This window comes from Lacerta agilis, chromosome 4 (assembly GCF_009819535.1).
Source record: "Lacerta agilis isolate rLacAgi1 chromosome 4, rLacAgi1.pri, whole genome shotgun sequence".
NCBI lineage: Eukaryota > Metazoa > Chordata > Lepidosauria > Squamata > Lacertidae > Lacerta > Lacerta agilis.
In genome coordinates, this window is record NC_046315.1 from 15,172,601 (window position 1) to 15,195,256 (window position 22,656).

General features: G+C 44.6%; 1 protein-coding gene across 1 annotated transcript in view; it reads left to right on the forward strand.

Moving 5' to 3' along the window:
- The window catches only part of MTNR1B (melatonin receptor 1B), a 33,476-nt gene extending 12,879 nt beyond the window's left edge, over nucleotides 1–20,597 (forward strand). Inside the window, exon 2 of the mRNA XM_033146118.1 lies at nucleotides 19,638–20,597. Within this exon, the coding sequence (XP_033002009.1) occupies nucleotides 19,638–20,506 (869 nt within the window). The 3' untranslated portion in view covers nucleotides 20,507–20,597. The remainder of the gene's footprint in view (nucleotides 1–19,637) is intronic.
- Nucleotides 20,598–22,656: the final 2,059 nt, after the last annotated feature.

The window sequence follows — 22,656 nt, forward strand, 5'->3', positions numbered from 1 at the left end:
GCAGAGAAGGAGGTGCAGGGGGGGGGGAATGCAGGTGGTTCTCAAAGAAAGGCATTTAAAAATTATTTCTGAAGAGCAAAATTAGAGCCTATTTGTATTGTGGAAGAAATGAGTCAGAGAATGACAGTTTCGAAAACAGCAAAGAAAGTTGGAGAGGATGCGCGGGGAGGGATAAGTGTTGCTGAAAGGTAGAAGAGAAGTAGATTTCGTTGGAGTTGAAAGAGCAATTTAGAAGAGAGAGGCTGCAAAGGCATCCGACTCGAGATAATTTCAGAAGCTGAGTAACTTCTCAACAAAACCTGCCTGGAAATGGCATCAGGCTCTGGCGGGAGAGAAAGGCATTGGTTTTTGGAAGGAGTCCAGATTCTGGATTGTGTTTATTGAATTTCCAGTGTGCCTGCACCATCATTGAAGACAAGCCCCACACCAAGACCCCCACCCACCCACACACCCACAACAGAAGGCAGTTCACCTAGATGATTGAAAACACAGGACTGGATCTATACCTAGAGAACAATCCTGTCCCCTTGTCTGCATTGCTCAAAGGGGTTAGGATGCTGTAGAGATGTCCCTCTGCCACTGCTGCACAGGTTTCTAGAGCACCTGTTTCAAGCAGAGTGAAGCACATGCTACTGCTGGCGAACTTGTAAGAGCCTGATATGGGGCATTGCGGGGGGTGGGAGTGGAACAGGGCAAGGGATGGACCAGCTAGATGCAAAGCTGGACTGTTTTCCTAAGGAGGGGAACTTCTAGACCCAAGTGCTGGAGCAACCTGGAACTAGCACAGGGAGAAAATGGTGATGATGCCAGGTGAGCTTCCTTGGGATGAAAAAAGGATGTGGGTGGCGCTGTGGACTAAAACCACTGAGCCTCTTGGGCTTGCCAATCGGAAGGTTGGCAGTTTGAATCCCTGTGACAGGGTGAGCTCCCGTTGCTCTGTCCCAGCTCCTGCCAACCTAGCAGTTCGAAAGCACACCAGGGCAAGTAGAAAAATAGGTACCGCTGCGGTGGGAAGCTAAACAGCATTTCCATGCACTCTGGTTTCTGTTGCACCAATGCCAACTCTCTCAGCCTGAAAAGTGAGATGAGCGCTGCACCCCATAGTCACCTTTGTGCCCTCAACCATCCAGGGGTCCTTTACCTTTTTACCTTACCTTGGGAAGAGCATTACACAAAAGGGGAGCCACCACTGAAGAGGCCCGTTCTCGTGTTGCCACCCTCTACGCCTCCCTAGTAAAAGGCACACAAATATTTCAGGGTGTGCAAAACTACCTGCGCTCGCCATGGCCCAGTCATGGAGCATGTCTCCTGATTGGACAGAGGAGCAGTGATTCCTGTGAGAGGTGCAATGGGAGTCTTGTCTGGGTGCAGATGGTTCAGTTTCTCAGTGTGAACAGAGCTCCAATGACCCTAACCATTCATACATGGAAAGCATGTAAGAGGAGGTCACAGATATGCGCCAGTTGGTCTTGAGCATACTGTGCATCCCCAATCCCTGATGGCTATGTATCTCGTGGCTGTATAAAACTTCCCTAAATACATGATGATGTTTGCACAAAGGAGCCCTTCAGATGACTACTCCAGATTTTGCTGGTGACCGTTGAGGTCCCACCCAATTCTACAGTTCTATGATTCTAAGAGCACAGCAGAACATGCAGAGAGGCAGCAATGAACCTCCTTGGGGAGTGGACACTCTGGCTTATGGAAATCGCCCCTAAATGTGTTCTCTTTGCTTGCTAACAGTTCTCTTGTGACACACTGTTTGGGAGTTCTTGAACTACCGTTTACTAGACTCTCCGTCTCTTGCCCCGCACAACATTGGACTAGCGTAGTCATGCTGTTGGGACAAAATAATGTGTTCTGATGACTAGTGATTCAACCATCTGCCATCTAATGCAGCCAGAGTAAAAATGGTTGGCAGTTATCCCTATAAACACCCAAGTGTTTACTCATTATTTTATTTGCTCCATGTGTCTGGAGATGGATGAGGGTTGTATGTGGCCCCGCCTTTGTGCAATGACTTCCCCAGAGAGACTCACCTGGCTTTGAACTTTACGTCTTCGTGGTGCCAACAGAATAGGTTTCATCTTTTTGCAGTCCATGGGACTCTCAAGAGTCTCCTCCAGCTCCATAATTCAAAAGCATCAACTCTTCGGCAATCAGCCTTCATGCATCACTACTGGGAAAACAATAGCTTTAACTATATGGACCTTTGTCAGCAAGGTGATGTCTCTGCTTTTTAAGATGCTGTCTAGGTTTGTCATTGCTTAGAAACAACTAAAAACATAGCAGTGAGGGAAACAGCAATCATCAATCATTATGAGGTTCCAGGGTGGCTTACAACAATTCATAAATACGGTATTAAAGCAGTGGGAATGACCACAAGCACAGAAATTTTGGCAGGAAGCTTTTGTGATCCATAAAGATCTCCTCCACAGAGATATTGAAATGCAATAAGAAGGAGCACCTCCACCCCCATTGTTCAGCCCAGAAACTGAGGTCCTCCTGTGAGAGCCTTCTGGCAGTTCCCTCACTGCAAGAAGGGAAGTTACAGGGAACCAGGCAGAGGTCCTTCTTCGTAGTGGCACCCGCCCTGTGGAACGCCCTCCCATCAGATGTCAAGGAAATAAAGAGCTATCTGACTTTTAGAAGACATCTGAAGGCAGCCCTCTATAGGGAAGTTTTTAATGTTTGATATTTTATTCTGTTGGGACTCGGGAGCCGCCCAGAGTGGCTGGGGCAACCCTGTCTGATGGGGAGTGTATGAATAATAAAATTGTTGCTGTTATTATTATAACCAAGCTTAGCTTTGCTCTCCTCCTTTTCTCCCTTCTAAGAATCTGATAAATCACCTCCTTACGACAGTGCACATGGAACTGGGGTTGCATTGGAAAGATGCAGATGACTGCAAATGGTTTGATAGGGTATGGTCATAGCTGTCAACTTTTCCCTTTTTTGCGAAGAATCCAATTCAGAATAAGGGAATTTCCCTTAAAAAGGGGGGGAAGTTGACAGCTATGGGTATGGTACGTGGCTTTGACTGATATACAACACTATAGTATGAGGCATGGAGAAACAAAACAAAACAAAGATACTTTCTATGTTGCTTAGGTAAAGGTAAAGGTACCCCTGACCATTAGGTCCAGTCACAGACGACTCTGGGGTTGTGGCGCTCATCTCTCTCCATAGGCCGAGGGAGCCAGTGTTCGTCCTCAGACAGCTTCCGGGTCTTGTGGCCAGCATGACCAAGCCACTTCTGGCAAACCAGAGCAGTGCACGGAAATGCCATTTACCTTCCTGCTGGAGTGGTACCTATTTATCTACTTGCACTTTGATGTGCTTTCAAACTGATAGGTTGGCAGGAGCTGGGACCGAGCAACGGGAGCTCACCCTGTCGCAGGGATTCGAACCGCCGACCTTCTGTTGGCAAGGCCAAGGCTCTGTGGTTTAGACCACAGCGCCACCCGCGTCCCTTGCATTCTATGTTGATTAGTTTATATTTATTTATTTTTATTAACTGTCACCAGAGGAACATAGATCGCCTGTAACTCATCTATCTTTTTGGCTTGGTTATTTGGGTTCAATCCATCAGAGCTCTTCATATGTTCTTTGCTTGTTTGTTTAACTTGTGCTATAGTTACAAATCTGCCTATTCAGTAGAGTTGAAGGAAGGAAAGCATTTACAAAGAGAGTTGTATTTAAACATCTGAAAGCTTTTTCTTGCCATTGCATACAATAATTGGTATGAATCAGCAGCACTTTGCCAGTTACATAAATGTATCTAACCTCTTTTGTAAGACGTGGAGTAATATCTGATCTTTTGAAATAGTGGGGCTCAGGGAGAAATTGGCGCTTTCATTGTGTCTAATTCTGAAGGAGAAATAATTTTGCCCAAGATAGAGCTGAATTAAAACTTCACTCAAAGGCACAGAAAACAAGCACAGATTGTCCAATCGTTATCTCTTTTTTGGAGATGGGGGTGTGGAACTGATGGAAGAACTTGCTCCCAAAACTTCTTCATGGCTGTAACGATGATGCTTCGAGTGAGCAATTCATAAAACACTGCAGCAACAGGAACTCCAAAAGCCTTTTCTTCCTTTGAGAGCCAGTGTGGTGTAGTGGTTAAGAGTGGTAGACTCGTAATCTGGTGAACCGGGTTCGCGTCTCCGCTCCTCCACATGCAGCTGCTGGGTGACCTTCGGCTAGTCACACTTCTTTGATGTCTCTCAGCCCCACTCACCTCACAGAGTGTTTGTTGGTGGGGGAGGAAGGGAAAGGAGAATGTTAGCCGCTTTGAGACTCCTTTGGGTAGTGAAAAGCAGGGTATCAAATCCAAACTCTTCTTCTCTTCTTCTTCTTTGGCCGTCAGTGGACTGAATTCTTAGAATGGCCTGTTACGTTTGATGTTATATTTCATGGAAGATAAAGCTATTCTCTTAGCTATTAGCCATGATGACTATGTCTTTATACTACCTGTTTCCTGACTGAGATGTCAACATTCTGCAGCTCTCCATATAAATTAGCACAACCAAATTTTATGCAAATCTGTGTCTTCATTTTTTCAGCCATGCATTTCCTATTTTCTGGGGATCTGCAAGTGACCACACTAGAATACAGTAATATTAAGCCAGCTTAAGCCCATGTAGTCTTCTTTCATCTGCTTCTTCCTTTTCCCAGTTGGGCAGTAGCAAGATTTAGCAGCGGGGAGTTTCAGCACCACATACAATGGAAATGCAGCTGTATGAATAACGCATTGAAGTTTTGTTGCACGCATCCTGGCTGCATTCCAGAGGGTGCGCTTTCATCCTATTGGAATCCATTTCAGCGAGCTTTAACTGTGCATAACTTTCTCTGGGCGGCTGCCAGAATATATTTTATCTTTGGTTGCTACATAAAGAGGTGTTGGCTGCAATCCTGCTTCTGTTGAGCAGGCTGGGTTCAATTCACTAGAGATCAGTGACAATCTTCAGGGTTTCCCCACCTTAATATGTGGGTGGGTAAAAGGAAAAGTGTTGGTCATTGGTATGGAGAGTGCTGTTCAAGTATGAATGAAGCATGCACTGTCTGTACTTGCAAGGATCTATTTTATTTTGTGGGGGGAGGGGTGTGTGTGTGTGTCTCTCTTTAAGTTATATGGTGCTTCCATTTAAAACAACTTTCTTACTAAGGCCCCACAAGTTCCTGGTATGCAAATGTTTTTTATTCATAAGTTATAAAGCTTGCAGGCTAGAAATTCTTGCTTTCTTCTTCCCTTCCTTGTAAATGCTGCTTTCATTGGTGACCCCGATTAGACTGGTGAACAATTCTAAAGAACATTATTTTATGACATTTTTGGTTGGCCTAATAGAAGCATTGCCCCGAACTAGTATTGAATTTTGAATTATGGTGCTGGAGGAGACTCTTGAGAGTCCCATGGACTGCAAGAAGATCAAACCTATCCATTCTGAAGGAAATCAGCCCTGAGTGCTCACCGGAAGGACAGATCCTGAAGCTGAGGCTCCAATACTTTGGCCACCTCATGAGAAGAGAAGACTCCCTGGAAAAGACCCTGATGTTGGGAAAGATGGAAGGCATAAGGAGAAGGGGATGACAGAGGACAAGATGGTTGGATGGTGTTCTCAAAGCTACTAACATAAGTTTGACCAAACTGCAGGAGGCAGTGGAAGACAGGAGTGCCTGGCGAACTCTGGTCCATGGGGTCATGAAGAGTCAGACACGATTAAATGACTAAACAACAACAAAACTAGTATTGCGCCAGTATAGATTTTGGGATGTTTCTTATGGGAAAATGTGGCTGCCCTGACTTTTTTTTTTTAAAAAAAAAAAAATCTCCGTTTGGGGACTGCGCACAATTGTGACCACCCATTCTGAGTGAGTTTGAAAAGCCAATAATAAGGTATAAGAGTCCAAACTCTGTGAGAGTGGGAAGGCAACAGTAAGATACAAATGTGAACTGGGTGCTAATAAATAAAGCAAAGCCATTCCAAAGATCAGTCTATGTAATCCTTCAGAGACACATTTCTAAACACTGTGGCTAACCTTAAAGGGAAGGCAAATATTTTACAAAAACCGCCATATCTCCTTTCTAACAGGTGTTGCCTAAGAGCTACAAAAGAATATTAAGTAGCCTCCAGATTATCTGGCTCAATACATGATTATGAGATTTTAAATTTGTTTATTTTTTGCTCTGTGTTTGAAGCTGCAAGTGGCCAAAATTGAGAGTGGGCTGCTGAGGGATAGCGCCTCATCTTTCAGGAGTACAGGCTATTTGGGGTGTTCTTTGCACCAGCAAATCACCATGACTGAGTCATCGTTAACTAGGGCTGGCATATGTCTGGAATTTCCCAGACATAGCTGGAATGTGGCAGTTGGAAACAGTGTCCAGGAGGATGTATGGCAACCCATGTTCGAAATCTAGCTTTTGGCAAATTTCCTTAGCTCAAACCCTTAAAAAATATATATATATATTTTTGCAAAAGAAGCTCAACAACACACTCAACAACTTAGCCAAAAAGAAATCTCAACAACTTTTGTATCTGGATTTTCACTTTTTGAAATATCATTAACGAAACATTGCGATTAACTAGTGGGACTTGGCAATCTTGACTGCAAGCCTACGGAGAATGCAGCCGACAGAAGAACCACATGCTAGTGGTCGAGAATGTGTGTGACACTGATACTCACAATGAGTGGGGCTTTTCCTTTGATGTTTTCTTGCAATAGCTTTGGTGCCGAAATAGCTGCTCCCTGCCTTTTGTCTAAATCTGGATTTTTTTAAATTTATTTTTTAATGTTTGCATTTTGCTCTTTCTGCTCAGCTTGCATACTTGATCCCCTGCATTCAACCTGTCTTCAACCACACAATGTATGCTAGACTAGGAGAGGAAGTGTGACCTGAAGTCATTGGGTGAACTTTGTAACTGAAGAGACTATCTGCAATTCCACACTGGTTCTGCAGGCACCAATGTCACTCTCAAACTAGTTTTTATTAATTTTTTTCAAATTATTACAAATCAAACCAAATTAATTTAACACAATCTCTTAAAATCAGGGTTCCCTCCAGTTCGGAACTCCAGTTCCGAACATACGATCATCATCATTTCCTCACATTGCAGCATCCTTTCTTATTTAGAGTCCAGTTGACATCCTTCAGAGCCAGTGTGGTGTAGTGGTTAAGAGCAGTAGACTCGTTATCTGGGGAACCGGGTTCGCGTCTCCACTCCTCCACATGCAGCTGCTGGGTGACCTTGGGCTAGTCACACTTCTCTGAAGTCTCTCAGCCCCACTCACCTCACAGAGTGTTTGTTGTGGGGGAGGAAGGGAAAGGAGAATGTTAGCCGCTTTGAGACTCCTTCGGGTAGTGAAAAGCGGGATATCAAATCCAAACTCTTCTTCTCTTCTTCTTCTTCTTCACTTGGCGTTAAACCATTCCTCCAGCTGGCCTCTTCTTCCACCTTACAAACAGCAACTCCATTACATCTTATAAATAAGTAATCAATGTCCCTCTCCGTTGCCTCCTTAAGCTGTGCTCTGCCCCATTCATCATTGCGGCCAGACTATTTTGCAGCTCAGTCACATGTATTTTGTCCCTTGCGTTCTGCTTGGGCAGAGAAGATAACGAGCGACATAATGCGAAGTCTGGTTTGTATCCGATCTTAGATCCCAGGATCATGTTGACTCTCGTGGAGAGGCAGACGAGGGTTTTCTTCGCAAGCATGTTTGAGCCTGGGATCTTGAGGTTATTGTTCCATGGATTTGCTAGACTTTCCAGCCAAAGCTTTAGGAGAGAGGTTGCTTGAATCAGTTTTCCATTGCACCCGTACTTTTTACTCACCTCACCAACCTGCAGTGCGTTGTTATAAAGATGAGGCATACCAGCAGACGGTGGCTTTTAAGGCCCTTTTCCCCAAAGGAGCAGATGGCTAAGACTAGCAGCGGCTCATAACAGCACTTGACTCCTCAAGCACATGCTGGGTAATGTGCCTGCCTTTTGTAGTTATTAGGTACAGAAAGGGCTCAACTTTCTAAGAGCTCTTGTTAACTGCAGGCTGGTTGTCATAGCCTGATCCGGCAAGTCAGAAGCCAGCTCAGGGGGAATAGCATAGGAGCCAACTCCTTAGAATCATAGAATCATAGAGTTGGAAGAGACCACAAGGGCCATCCAGTCCAACCCCCTGCCAAGCAGGAAACACCATCAAAGCATTCCTGACAGGTGGCTGTCAAGCCTCCGCTTAAAGACCTCCAAAGAAGGAGACTCCACCACACTCCTTGGCAGCAAATTCCACTGTCGGACAGCTCTTACTGTCAGGAAGTTCTTCCTAATGTTTAGCTGGAATCTTCTTTCTTGTAGTTTGAATCCATTGCCCCGTGTCTGCTTCTCTGGAGCAGCAGAAAACAACCTTTCACCCTCCTCTATATGACATCCTTTTATATATTTGAACATGGCTATCATATCACCCCTTAACCTTCTCTTCTCCAGGCTAAACATACCCAGCTCCCTAAGCCATTCCTCAAATGGCATCGTTTCATAGCCTTTGACCATTTTGGTTGCCCTCTTCTGGACACGTTCCAGCTTGTCAGTATTCTTCTTGAACTGTGGTGCCCAGAACTGGACACGGTATTCCAGGTGAGGTCTGACCAGAGCAGAATATAGTGGTACTATTATCTCCCTTGATCTAGACACTATACTCCTATTGATGCAGCCCAGAATTGCATTGGCTTTTTTAGCTGCTGCATCCTTGGGGTTGAGTTCCCTTCAAACCCCCCAATAAAATACTTGAGGGGGCTGCTCCCCCAAATTCTTGGGCATTGCTATTCAATTTTATGAAAGTTGGGACCCCTGGGGAATGCCACCCATGGAGAAAATAATTATCTGGCCACTTTCTCCACACCTAGCATAATTTTATAAACTTCCATCGTGACCCCTCTTACTCTCCTTTTAGCTAAATCAAAAAGTCCCCCCAAACTCTGCACCCTTTACAGAGGTTTTCAACTTTTTTGAGTCCACAGCTCCCTTGACCAACCACATTCTTTCTGCGGCACCCCTGTGGGGCTCAGGAGCCCTGCTGTGTCACCCCTTGCCTCAAGAGCTGGCAGCCTCTCACCCATTTTCAAACACCTTCCTTTGTGGAGTGTTCCCTCAGCCTCCTCTCCCTTCTCCTTGGTGCTATAGCACACTGGTTGAAAACCACTGCTATAGGGGAATCGCTCCACCTCCTTGATTATTTCAGTGAACCTTTTCCCAACCCTACAATATCCTTTGTGAGGTGGGGCCACCAGAGCTTATACACAGGATTCCAGTTGCTCAGCTACAGAGCTACAACTTTTCCTCAGGGCAAGGGTTATCGCTTGCCATGTCTGTTGGTATTCTTCATCTTCAGGACTTGACTGTGCCCGTTAAGAGGGCAGACTGAGATTGCTGCTATTCTGGCAGTTATTAATCATTCTACTGGGTGTTGGTGTCATATGCCCTGTGTATGCCTGGGGCTTGGATTATGTTGTGGATAGCAGTGTAATTCAATATTGACCTGTCATTACAAATCATGGAAAATTCCCAATGAACTGCAGTTGCATGATTCCTGTAACACACCATATGACTGTCTCCTAGACCTCTACTAAGATCCTTTGCATAGGAAAAGTCTGCATCAGTTTGAGCATATAATAGCACCAGAATAGTCTGCTCAATCAGGCCAATGGCCCATCTAGTCCAGCGTCCTCTTCTCAGGAATGTCAGCTCAAACATCCATGACAGATGACCATCCAACCTTTGCTTAAAAACTTCCAATGAGGGAGACTCTTCCGCTGTCAAACAGCTCTTACTATCAGAAGCCATTGGTTGGAGTCCTACTCTCCAGAGCAGGAGAAAACAAGCTTGCTCCATTTTCCATGTGGCAGCCCTTGAGATATTTGAAGATCTCCTCTTTTCTAGGCTAAACATACCCCACTCCTTCTACTGTTCTTCATCAGGCTTGGTTTCCAGACCCTTGATCATCTTGGTTGCCCTCCTCTGCACACGTTCCAACTTGTCAACATACTTCTTAAATTGTGGTGCCTATAATTGAGTACTCCAGGTGTGGTCTGATCAAGGTAGAATAGAGTGGTACTATGACTTTCCTTGATGTGGACACTAGACTTGATGCAGCCTAGAATAGCATTAAAGGTAAAGGGACCCCTGACCATTAGGTCCAGTCATGTCCGACTCTGGGGTTGCGGCACTCATGGTGCTGGCAGAAGGAGCCAGCATACAGCTTCCGGGTTATTTGGCCAGCATGACAAAGCCACTTCTGGCGAACCAGAGCAGCACATGGAAATGCCATCTACCTTCCCGCCAGAGTGGTACCTATTTATCTACTTGCACTTTGATGTACTTTCGAACTGCTAGGTTGGCAGGAGCTGGGACCGAGCAACGAGACCTCACCCCATCACGGGGAATCGAACCACCGACCTTCTGATCAGCAAGCCCTAGGCTCTGTGGTTTAACCCACAGCGCCACCCAAGTCCCATAGAATTAGCATTAGCCCCTCTCTTTTTTTGCTGCTGCATCCCTTTCTTTCATCTGCCCTCACATCTTCCAACATTCAGTCTCACTGGATTCTAGTGTTATGAGACAAGGAGAAAAACTTTTCTCTAACCACTTTCTCCATGCCATGCATAATTTTGTAAACTTCTATCCTGTCACCGCTGACTCTCCTTTTCTCTAAATTAAAGAGTCCCCAACACTAAACCCTTTCCCCTCAGGAGAGTTGCTCCATCTCCTTGATCGTTTCTGTTGCCTTTTTCTGAACCTTCACCAGCTCTGCAATATCCTTTTTGAGGTGACAAGAACTTCACACAGCATTCCAAATGTGGTCACACCATGGATTTGTATAACAGCATTATGATGTGGGCATTATAAATGAATGTGATGTATACGTAGCTCAGCTTATCAGTTGGCACTAATTATAATGCATTCAGTCCCTGAAACGCTTTCTGAGTAGTCATAGAACTTCACTGGCATTATTGCACTACGGCGACCTTGCAAGGTGGGGCTGATGTTATGCTTACATTGCAGGTGGCTGCTGGGAAAGCAGAGGCTGCAAAAAGAGTGATTTGATTCAGGTAACAGCCTGCTAGATTTGTGGCTACTGTGAGATTTGATGACATTTCACAGATGGGGGGAAGAGCCACTGTTATGCCCCTCTTCTCACACCCAGGACCACTGTCCAGAGGACAGACCAGGGTCTACTTCCCCCCAAAGTTATGTAAGGGAAGCAAAGTAAGATATTCGCTTCTGGGCAATACCTTTAGCAATACCTAACACTTTGCTTTCGTTCACGTGAACGCAATCAAGATATGGCTTTTCAGCTTTCGGGGGGGGGGCAGGAAGTAAGTGCTGGTATCTTTCAATATTTGATTTTCCATTTTAAAACAGATTCTACTTTTTTAGGGATGACTTTAACTGGACTGCAGAGAAATAGTAGAGGAAATTCTTCCTCACTTTGCATGTCACGCCTCTTCTTTGTTTTACTCATGGGTAAAATGTCATTTTAAAGAAACTGTTGTCAGATAATGAAACTTTGGGCTAAATTGTCTTTAAAATGATATAGAACATGTTAACTATATACTGTAAGTAAATGAAAAATGACTCTGTAAGTTGACATTTTCACAGAATTACCCTGAGACACAAGGTGGCAACAGAGAGTCATTAAAAATCACCTTTATTAATGCTGAATGAGATCTTCTTGGGAGGTGGTAACTGAGTAGCTTTATCTGCGTGGGGGAGCTTAAAGCCCCAGTTAACAATGGAGTGATGAGGATTGTTTATTTTACCACCTGTGGTAGGTTAGGACAGTGTTTTTCAACCTTTTGTGGGCAAAGGCACACTTGTTTCATGAAAAAAATCACGAGGCACACCACCATTAGAAAATGTTAAAAAAATGTTAAAAAATTTAACTCTGTGCCTATATTGACTATATATAAAGTAATTTTTCAATTTTTCCCACGGCACACCAGGCAACATCTCGCGGCACACTAGTGTGCCGCGGAACAGTGTTTGAAAAACACTGGGTTAGGAGAGTATGTAAACAGAGAAAACACCTGCAGCATTGTGGACCTGTTGCAGACCCCTCCAAGTGTCCCTATTTTCCAGGGACGTCCCTAATTTAGAGAAGTTGTCCCAGTTTCTCATTTGATCCTGGAATGTCCCACTTTTCCTTAAAGGTAAAGGTACCCCTGACCGTTACATCCAGTCGTAGACGACTCTGGGGTTGTGGCGCTCATCTCGCTCTATAGGCTGAGGGAGCCGGCGTTTGTCCACAGACAGCATTACTAAGCTGCTTCTGGCGAACCAGAGCAGCGCACGGAAACCTCATTTACCTTCCTGCCAGAGCGGTACCTATTTATCTACTTGCACTTTGACGTGCTTTCAAACTGCTAGGTGGGCAGGAGCAGGGACCGAACAACGTGAGCTCACCCCGTTGTGGGGATTCGAACTGCCGACTTTCCGATCGGCAAGCCCTAGGCTCAGTGGTTTAGACCACAGTGCCACTTTTCCTTAGGATGTCCCTATTTTCATTGGAGAAATGTTGGAGGGTATGGAGTTATCCAACCCCTGAGCCATCTGAAGGCAATCCTGTATGGGGATGGTTTATTTTTTTAACGTTTTGTTATTTTATTAATGTTTAATGTTTCTGTATATGTTGGAAGCCACCCCAGAGTGGCTGGGGCAACCCAGTAAGATGTGTGGGGTATAAATAGCAAAATTATCATGATGGAATGGGACATCCCTATTTTCATCAGAGAAGTGTTGGAGGGCATGCTGCTGCTTGCTAATCAGGAAACAGAACAGAACTGAGATGGCTCAGTTAGTAGAGGGTGAGACTCTTAATCTCAGGAGTGCGGACTTGGGCATTGCAGAGGGTTGGAGAAGATGACACTCATGGTCCCTTCGAACTCTACAATTCTATGATTCTTGGATACTGTATATCAAGCACATATTTGTGGCTTTGAGTCGTTTATATTATGCTTCCAAGATTTGGGATATGAAAAGAACTAGCGTATTCGGCAACAATCAAAGTGCAAGAGGAAGATGAGAGCAGGACAATAGGTAGGCATGATGATGGTGGTGAAGTTATATATTTTACTGCCCCCCGCTTTCACTTTAAGGTTGCAACAATTTAAAATACAACATTAAAAACAGTTTGAAAACTTACCAGTACAAAAAAAAAATAGAATCACAAAAAGAGGGTGCGCTCTGAAAATATACTTCTCCGGTGTCACATAGTGTCCTCCATATGCTGTTGGATCCCAACTCCCATGGTATGTATGGAGTGTTAGGGGAGGGGTAGTACCTCTGGTGGGTGCTTCTTCTGGGGTAGTTTGTCCACCTTTGGTCCCTCCACCTTGCACTCAGCGCTTACCTGTGGCTCCTAGAAGCTGCCAGCATGAGACAGCGGCCCCACCCTAGGAACGGCTTCCACTGGCCAGCTAAATCAGGTGAGGGTAACCGATGGGTCTCTAACCCTCAGTGACTTGGAGACTTCGCCTGCATGCAAAGACAGGCTCTGGCAGACGAGATCAACGGTGGGTCCAACAGTCAAGAAGGCAGTTCCTGCAGGTGCTGTAGAGAGAAGTGAGGGGCAGATGGGGCTCATCCAGCTGGGAAGGTGGCCTATCTAGCAGAAGGAGAACTCTGATCCTGAACTTCCACTGCCTTGCTAAGAAAAGGCTAAGGTGTAAATCTGACACAGATCTGGAGTGGAGTCCCTAAGATGGTTGGCCTTGTATGCCTCCTTCCAGCAGCTCCTGCAGCCAAGCTAGTGCCAAACGTACTGTTCTTCTTTCCTTTAGATGACGTGAGCGAGGCCAAGAACGGGGTCTTGTCACCTGAGTAGCCAAGGACGTCCATACACTCTGCCCAGGCTTGCGCCCCAGAGAGGTCATCTCAGTGCTGCTAACATATTGGTTTGGCTTCATTCTCAGATGAGCACCCCATTGTCTCCTGAGACAGACGGTTGCCAACCATTAGGAGCTGTATCCCAACATTATCTACAAGAGTGCAGGTTCCCCACCCATGCCCAACGGCAACCACCAGTAGAGCCCATTGCAGTTATCTGTCTTGGGAGTTACCAATGAGTTTACCACAATGACCAGCCTATTCTCATCCCAGAATGGCCATAGCTGATGAACCAGCAGAAGCTAGTAAGTGGCTCTCCCCACAATGGAGGCTACTTGTGTCTCTGTCAACAGTGTTGGATGTGGAGTAAACTCAGGCTGTGTACCTGTTCCTTAAGGGAGGATGCAACCCCATCTAGAACAGGCTGCCATACACAATTCCTGGACTCTGGAGCCACTCAACCACAGTGCCTTTATCATGTCAGGACTCACTCTCTGCTCCGCAGTCCTCATCTTGGTCCTGTACTTGGTTATATTTTGTTCACGGTCAGAAGGATATAATGGTAATTGCAGAGTTTCACCTCTAGATATTAGCATCTCTCCGTTTTTGGTGTGCTGACAACTGTAGTTGTAGTTCTCCATTAATGTATCTGGCAGATTTCCATTGTTGCTGTTGTTCATGGCAACTTACTTCTGCATATATTTTGTTCCACATCAGCTGGCAAAAAGATGTCTCATCTCCCCACTGGGACTGGCTTTGCATAATCTATATTTTAATCTTTCAAAACAAAACGAAATTCCATATGCATTCACCGAACTACAAAGAAAGGGGAACTGGTTTAATTAAGGCTACATTTCTTTGGGGCATAACCCTGCATAGGAAAAGGTACCAAGGACACAGACAAGGAGGCACCATAATGGAAATACTGAGTATCTTCCACCATGGGGACGTTGTACATTTAAAGCATAGCCAATATGCATTTTCACCACCCCTCTGTATTAAAAATCAGGGGCATGCTTCCACCTTATACCTGTAAATGGTTCTTGTTAGGATGCGTAAAACAGAGGTGTGGGGCCTTTTTCAGCCTTTCCAGAGGCCACATTTCCTTCTAGTCAACTTTCTAAGGACCACATAGGGGGGGGGGGGGGCTAGAAGCAAAACCAGGCACCATCAGAGGTGCAGCGAGCTTGGGTTTCTTCTTTTTCCAGGATATATCCTCACTGTCGGGGTAAAATTTCTATCCAGGTGGACAACTTTAAAATTTGCCAAAATGTGGAGTGAATGAGAGATATTGGTTATGTTTAGAATAAGTACAAGAAAATATGAGAAGGTTCGGAAGAGATCCGAAATTCTGTATATAACGAATGGTGATAGCTTAAAAATGACAGACGGAATAATGTAGAAATTAGAAAAATGAATTGTTTTATAAAGCAGTGGAAGTACATTTGGAAGAATAATTGTGCTTTTTTCTTTTCCTTTTTTCTTTCTTTTTTCGTCTTCTTTTTCTTTTCTTTTCTTTCTTTTCTTTCTCTTATATTTCCCCCTTTTCCCCCCTTACTCTACCTTGTTTCTTTTTTCTGTTTTGCTAATTGGAAAACATTTATAAGTTATATAAGTTATGGAATATGTTTTCTTCTTTTGGGTTTGGTTGTTGTTATTGTTCTTCATTTGTATATGTTTGTATTTTAATAATTACAATAAAGCATTTAACACATAAATAAATAAATAAATAAATAAATAAATCTCGCCAAAATGTGTCTGGCTATACTTTCTGGATGAGACATATTGTAGATATAACTGGTGGCTGAAGACTTGCTTTCCTGTTCTCTTCTCCTGCCCCCCTTCCCCCCGCAAGATATCACAGCTTCTATAGCCTACATATAGTAGGGGTATTTAAAACGAGAGCCATCATAGCGTCCTCTTTTTGCTCTTAAGAATATGGCAACCCTAAACTGTGAGCAGAAGGCTCTGAATGCACCATTCCAGTTTTGGAAACAAGACTAGGCCACTTGAAACTCAGGACTGTGTTTAGGCTGGAGGGGGAAATTCAGGCAATGGCTATGGGGGACATTTTAACGACCTTCAAATATCTGAGGGGCTGCCCCCCAGTAGATGAAGCAGACTTGGGTCACACCTGCACCATTGCATTCTCATATCACTTCAACAGCCATGTTGTTGTTGTTGTTCAGTCATGTCCGACTCTTCGTGACCCCATGGACCAGAGCACGCCAGGCACGCCTATCCTTCACTGCCTATCGCAGTTTGGCCAAACTCATGTTAGTAGCTTCGACAACACTGTCCAGCCATCTCATCCTCTGTCGTCCCCTTCTCCTTGTGCCCTCCATCTTTCCCAACATCAGGGTCTTTTCCAGGGAGTCTTCCCTTCTCATGAGGTGGCCAAAGTACTGGAGCCTCAACTCTAGAGGCGTGCGTGTTCAGCTACCAGCACTTCAAAGCTGGATTCTTCAGTGCCGTTGTAGGCAGATGCCAGGCAGCGAGCCTTTGACTAGAAAAATGCCCCAATGGCACATCTAATAGCCCTCACTGCTGTATAACATCGACAGACCTGGCACTCTTGTTGCGACGCAATGCGCCTACTCTGTCCTTCTTTCTACCACCTTCACTTCTGTACTTGTTGTTCAGTCGTTCAGTCATGTCTGACTCTTCGTGACCCCATGGACCAGAGCACGCCAGGCACCCCATCCTCTACTGCCTCCCGCAGTTTGGCCAAACTCATGTTAGTAGCTTCGACAACACTGTCCAGCCATCTCATCCTCTGTCATCCCCTTCTCCTTGTGCCCTCCATCTTTCCCAACATCAGGGTCTTTTCCAGGGAGTCTTCCCTTCTCATGAGGTGGCCAAAGTACTGGAGCCTCAACTTCAGGATCTGCCCTTCCAGTGAGCACTCAGGGCTGATTTCTTTAAGAATGGATAGGTTTGATCTTCTTGCAGTCCATGGGACTCTCAAGAGTCTCCTCCAGCACCATAATTCAAAAGCATCAATTCTTCGGCGATCAGCCTTCTTTATGGTCCAGCATGGCTTCCCCCAAATGAATATGGAAACTGTAGCTTCTTAGAGGTACTGGGAGTTGTTAGGAGACCCCCACATCTCTCACAGACCTACAATTGCCAGAGGTCCTTTGGAAAAGGAATTGACTCTAGGGATTGTAACTGTGTGTGTGGGGGGGGGGTGTCTTCTAACTGCTCTCAGTGCCCATAGCAAACTACAGTTCCCAGGATTCTTTGTGGAGAAAAATGGCTGGCAAAGTGGTATAAAAGTGCGTTATATGCAAAGGTCTGGAAGCAACCTTGCCTCCTGTTGTACCGGAGGGAAGAACTAGGACCAGCTGATTTTGGATAAACATTAGGGGAACTTTGTAATGGTAAGAGGAACAGTCTTCATCCTTGGATGCGTATGAACTATGGTGTGATTATCTACCAGGGATTGCACTCTGTGTTTAGCAGTGGGTTGGAGTAGATGACCTCTGAGGTGTTCTCCAACTCTATAAAAAAAATCAGATGGATGGATGGATAAGTGCATTAAAAAAATAAAAGGCAAGTTATTATTTATTCACTGAACAAGAGTTCTATACCACCTGATTATAGTATGACCTCCAAATGGTGTACAAGAAATATTAAAATCATCAGTAAAAAAACAACAACAGTTGAAACAATTTAAAGCATTAATTAAAATTAACAGTAAAAGGGATGAAAACATGCTGACTTCTGTGTGTCTGGGTAGACTTGCCTAAACAAAAATGTTTTAAGCAGGCACCCAAAAGAGTATATAACAAAGGCATCTGCCTGGTGTCAATAGGCAGGTAGTTCCAAAGTTTATGTGCCAACCACACCAAATGACTAATTTACAGACACGACTGCAGGGTGAGTATTATGAGGCACTTCTAATAATGCCAGGTCCACAGATCAAAGGGGTTGAGTGGGCATATATGGGGGAAAGTGGTTTATATTACTTTTATTTTCATAAAAGCAGGCAAGCAGACAGCGATCCAATTAAAGCTCTCCATACCCATTACTGCCCAGATATCAAAAACCTACTATTAAGAGCTCACCTATTATAAATACAGTTGGAAAGCCACTGCAGATTTGACTTGGCCTTCTTCCCACAAACTCTGCAGAAGAAATGTTGCGAGAAATACGCTCCCCCCCTTTTTTTTTTCAAATATCAATTTTCATATCCTGCTGTTGGGAGGCGGGGAGAAAGGAATTGCTTTTTTATAGAGAGAGAGCAAAGTGATGAAAGGAACATCATTTAAAGACCGACAAAGAGCTTCCATTGCTTTGCCAGGAGGGGAGGGATGCATTTCAAGGATCCAAGAGACTTCTAAGCATTTGAAAGCTTTTGTTTCTTTTCATTGGGTTCTCACTGCTTTGAGTTTTCTACATTGTTGTCAGCATTTCGGTAGGGTACAGAGGAGGTGCTTTCTTTCCAAATTGCTCTGGTGGCAGAACATCAGTGGTTGAAAGCAAGCAGCTCGTCGTCACTCAAAGGAAAATACATCCCTTCTAGGTCAGTTCAGTTTGTGCCGTTTATCAGAAGAGGCAAATGATTCATTGTCACTGTTCCAGAACATCTTTATCTGATACCTTTAAATTCTGTCTTTTTTTCCATGGAACTCAAGCCAGTGGTCTCCCATCCAGGCAGTGACCAGACTCAGACATGCTTAGCTTCAACAAACGGACTGCATCATGAACCATCAGTCCACAACATGGGCTGTTAGTTATCATTCTTTTTTCCCTTTTTTTAGCTTGCAAAAGGAGTAACAAGAGTAATTTCGTGCTCATAAGCAAACCCTGCAAAGGAGATCAGGGTTGCACCCATTTTAGGGGCAGGAACGTAAGAGACAAATGGCTTAGTTAAGACCATAGGAACATAAAAACACAAGAACCGCCTATTGGATCAGGCCAGTGGCCTGTCTAATCCAGCACCCTGTCTAATCCAGCAAGCAGGGCCTGAGCACAAGAGCACTTCCCCCTCCTGTGGTTTCCTGAAACCCAGAAGCAATTTTCCCCATTGTAGGATGGAGGGCTTTCTTTGCAATTCTGAGAACTGAATGGGCATGGTCACCCCATCCACCAGCATCCTGATCATTTAGCAGAGTCAAAGAAGATTATGAACCGACAGGCAAGTAGCCAAGATGGTGTCCTGCAGATGTTGGACCCCAACTCCCATCAGCCAGCATGGCCAACGTTGAAGGGTGATGGATCCAACAACATCTGAAGTTGGATATCACTTTGGGTATCCTTGCCTTCTAACATATCATGGCCCAGCAGGTGCCCTCCTCCTCAGTTTAAATCACAAATCATGACAGCAAAAGTGAGGGGACTTCAGCCAGACTTACTGGCAGATCAACGGCAGATATCTCCCTGACTATTACTGAGAGGCAGCCCCCAACTCTCCACCCCCCAACTGCACCCTCTGAAGACCACTATGTGAAGACATAGTGTTGTGTTTGGGTGGTTGTCCCTAAGACTCTTCAGGTGGGCATAGGTTAGGAGAACACAATATTCAGCTTTGGGGGAGTGTCCGTATTTTAGAGTTGGATTTTCAGTCTTAACAGGCATGCAATTCTGGTATTCTGTTGCTCCTTTTTACTTGTCACTTGAAGGTGGGTGTTAGTTTCCTGTGAGCTGGGATGCCCAATGAATATTATTATTATTATTATTATTATTATTATTATTATTATTATTATTATTATTACTATTATTATGTGGTTTTTTTCCTCTTTCTCTCTCCTTCTCCTAGGTAATGCATTTGTGGTGAGCCTGGCCTTGGCAGACTTAGTGGTGGCCTTGTACCCTTTCCCCTTAGTGCTCACGGCGATCTTCCACAATGGCTGGTCCTTGGGGGATATGCACTGTAAAGCAAGTGGCTTTGTGATGGGACTGAGCGTCATTGGCTCCATCTTCAACATCACCGCCATCGCAATCAACAGGTACTGCTACATATGCCACAGTTTTACATACGACAAAGTGTACAGTTGGTGGAACACCATGCTGTACGTCTGCTTGATTTGGGTGCTGACGGTTATCGCGACGGTGCCCAATTTTTTCGTCGGCTCTCTCAAGTACGACCCGCGCATCTATTCGTGCACCTTCACCCAGACGGCCAGCTCCTATTATACCATTGCTGTGGTCGTCATCCACTTCATCGTGCCCATCACCATCGTGAGCTTCTGCTACCTTCGAATCTGGATCCTGGTGATCCAAGTGCGGAGGAGAGTAAAATCAGAAGTCAAGCTGAGGCTGAAGCCGAGTGACTTCAGGAACTTTGTCACCATGTTTGTTGTGTTTGTGATCTTTGCCTTCTGCTGGGCGCCGCTGAACTTCATTGGGCTGGCTGTGGCCATCAACCCTTCCGAAATAGCGCCCAGGGTTCCCGAGTGGTTGTTTGTGGTGAGTTACTTCATGGCCTACTTCAACAGTTGCCTTAATGCAATAATCTATGGACTTCTGAACCAAAACTTCCGGAAGGAATACAAACGGATCTTAATGTCATTGTGGGTGCCGAGGATGCTTTTTCAGGACACATCCAAAGCAGGGACCGAAGTTCAGAAGAGCAAGCCATCTCCTGCTTTAAATAACAATGACCAGTTCAAAACCGAGACCTTGTAGATAGGGGGACAGTGGATGCAAAAGGGCACCATTTTGTGAATTCCAACAATGCTTTTCTTAAAGTTGTACATCTTGTCCCTGCTTAACCTGCCCTGTGTTCTCCCCCCCACTGAATAAGCGTGCTGTGGCGACTGGAATCTTGTCTTCTTGACAAAGCACCTTCTGTTTACATGTTTCTATATTTGATAGCTAGGTATCAATATGAAGTTGGCTTTGGAATACAGAAGAAGAAGGTAAACAAACCAACAGACTAAAGCCAGCCGTGGACTTGGATGTAGAAACAGCAGGTCTACCAGGGTCCTTCAATGTTTGTACAAAATATGGTTCTCAGGAAGCAGAATGCTTGCACTGTCTTGTGAGGATGTGGTGTGGATGGTGACTTCTAACGATTTCCCCTTCTCTTAGGGAAAAGAAAATTAATGACTGCAACTTCAGCTGAATGCCAGCCCTGTCTTACGTATAGTATAGAACAGATATTGTCCCCAAGCTGTAGGGGACAAAGAAAGATAAATCCATTCATTTTAATGCAGATCAAGGAAATCTGGACCTTCTGAAACTATGTGCAAACCAAAACTACAGCTATCATTTGAACTGACACTTCTCCAAATGGTGCCGTTTTCCAAGCAGAATACACATACAAAGAAAAGCATGTATAAGAGGAAACACGCATATTAGTTAAAAAAAAAAAGTTCAAAAATATTACGGGGAAATTATTGCAAAAATGTGTGCATTAGTACAAAAACGTGAACTTAAATGAGTACAAATTTTCCATGCGGATTTATAATACAGTTCACAACGTGATGCAGAAATGGGGCAAACCAGACTTGGGATTGGGGGGGGGGGGGAGAGAGAGATGAGAAACTGGTGGTTGCATATCTGTCCGTTCCAACTCTGGGCTGACATAGCTGACCTATATATGCACGTGTTGAACCATTGTCCAGTTTTGGCATCGCAGCAGCTTGTCCCACTGCTGTCATGAGATGCCATCTTGTTCTGCTTGGGCATGATGGCTGCATGAGCTGCGGGCTGATGCAACAATCCTCTTGCCCAACCTTTTTCACCTGGACAAGGCTGTAAATGCAATGGTGGCTCTGCTGCTCTCTGCCCCCTTCTGCCCTCCACAATTTGCAGCTGGGGTTTGGATTGCCCCCTTAGACTACAAACTTATTTAAGGCACACCTCAACCCCCCCTCCCAAAGAATCCTGGGAGCTGTAGTTTAACCCGCGCAGGGCTAGCATTCCCAGCACTTGTGTCAAACTACAGTACCCAGAATCCTTTGGTCTTCAGAAGTATTTGACTTTGACTGAATCACGCTCATTGTTCGTTCATGGTGAATGTTCCCTTTTATGAGCAATACTTTGTTTTTCAACTGTAGGAAAGCTGTATGTTCTTTACCTTTCTTCCGCCACTTTACTGCCCAACATAGATTCAGTTCCCTCTTGCAACCTCCCGTTGTAAAGACACTGTAAATGCAAGGGGCAATTAATTCTGATACGGCAAAGAAGAAAAGCTATTTTAGTAAACTTTGGCAGAGGTCGTACGTTTTTAGTGTGACTTTGAAACTCAGGAAGGATATACCGAAACTGTGTGGAGACCTCTGTATACTTGCATATTTAAGAAATTATCGGCTCCGTTTTGATGATTTACATAATTAATACCAGCATTTGAATATAAATATATTTTTAATATGTCAGGGAAAGAAAAGAAAAGAAAAGAAAACTGACTTTTTAAAGACACCTGAAGGCAGCCCAGCTTAGGGGAGTTTTTAATGTTTGAAGTTTTATTCTTATTGGTGATCTGTTGGGAACCACCCAGAGTGGCTGGGGAAACTCAGCCAGATGGCCGGGGTAGTAATAATAATAATAATAATAATAATAATAATAATAATAATAATAATTACTGTTCTCCCTCTTCTCTGGAATCTACTGGGGAAAGGGGAGCTGGTTGCCCCCACACCCCCTCCTCCTCCAAGGGAAGCAGAGGGGAAGTAGGGTCTGGTTCCCAAGCCTCCTCTTCAGTCCAGTCCCTGACAGTGTGGTTTTGCTCTGTAAATTTTGATCTGGTCAATGCTCAGCCAGAAGCTTTTGATGGGCTTTGATGATCTAGCTCTATTGAAATCCTACTGTTGTGTCACAGTCTAGTATGACCA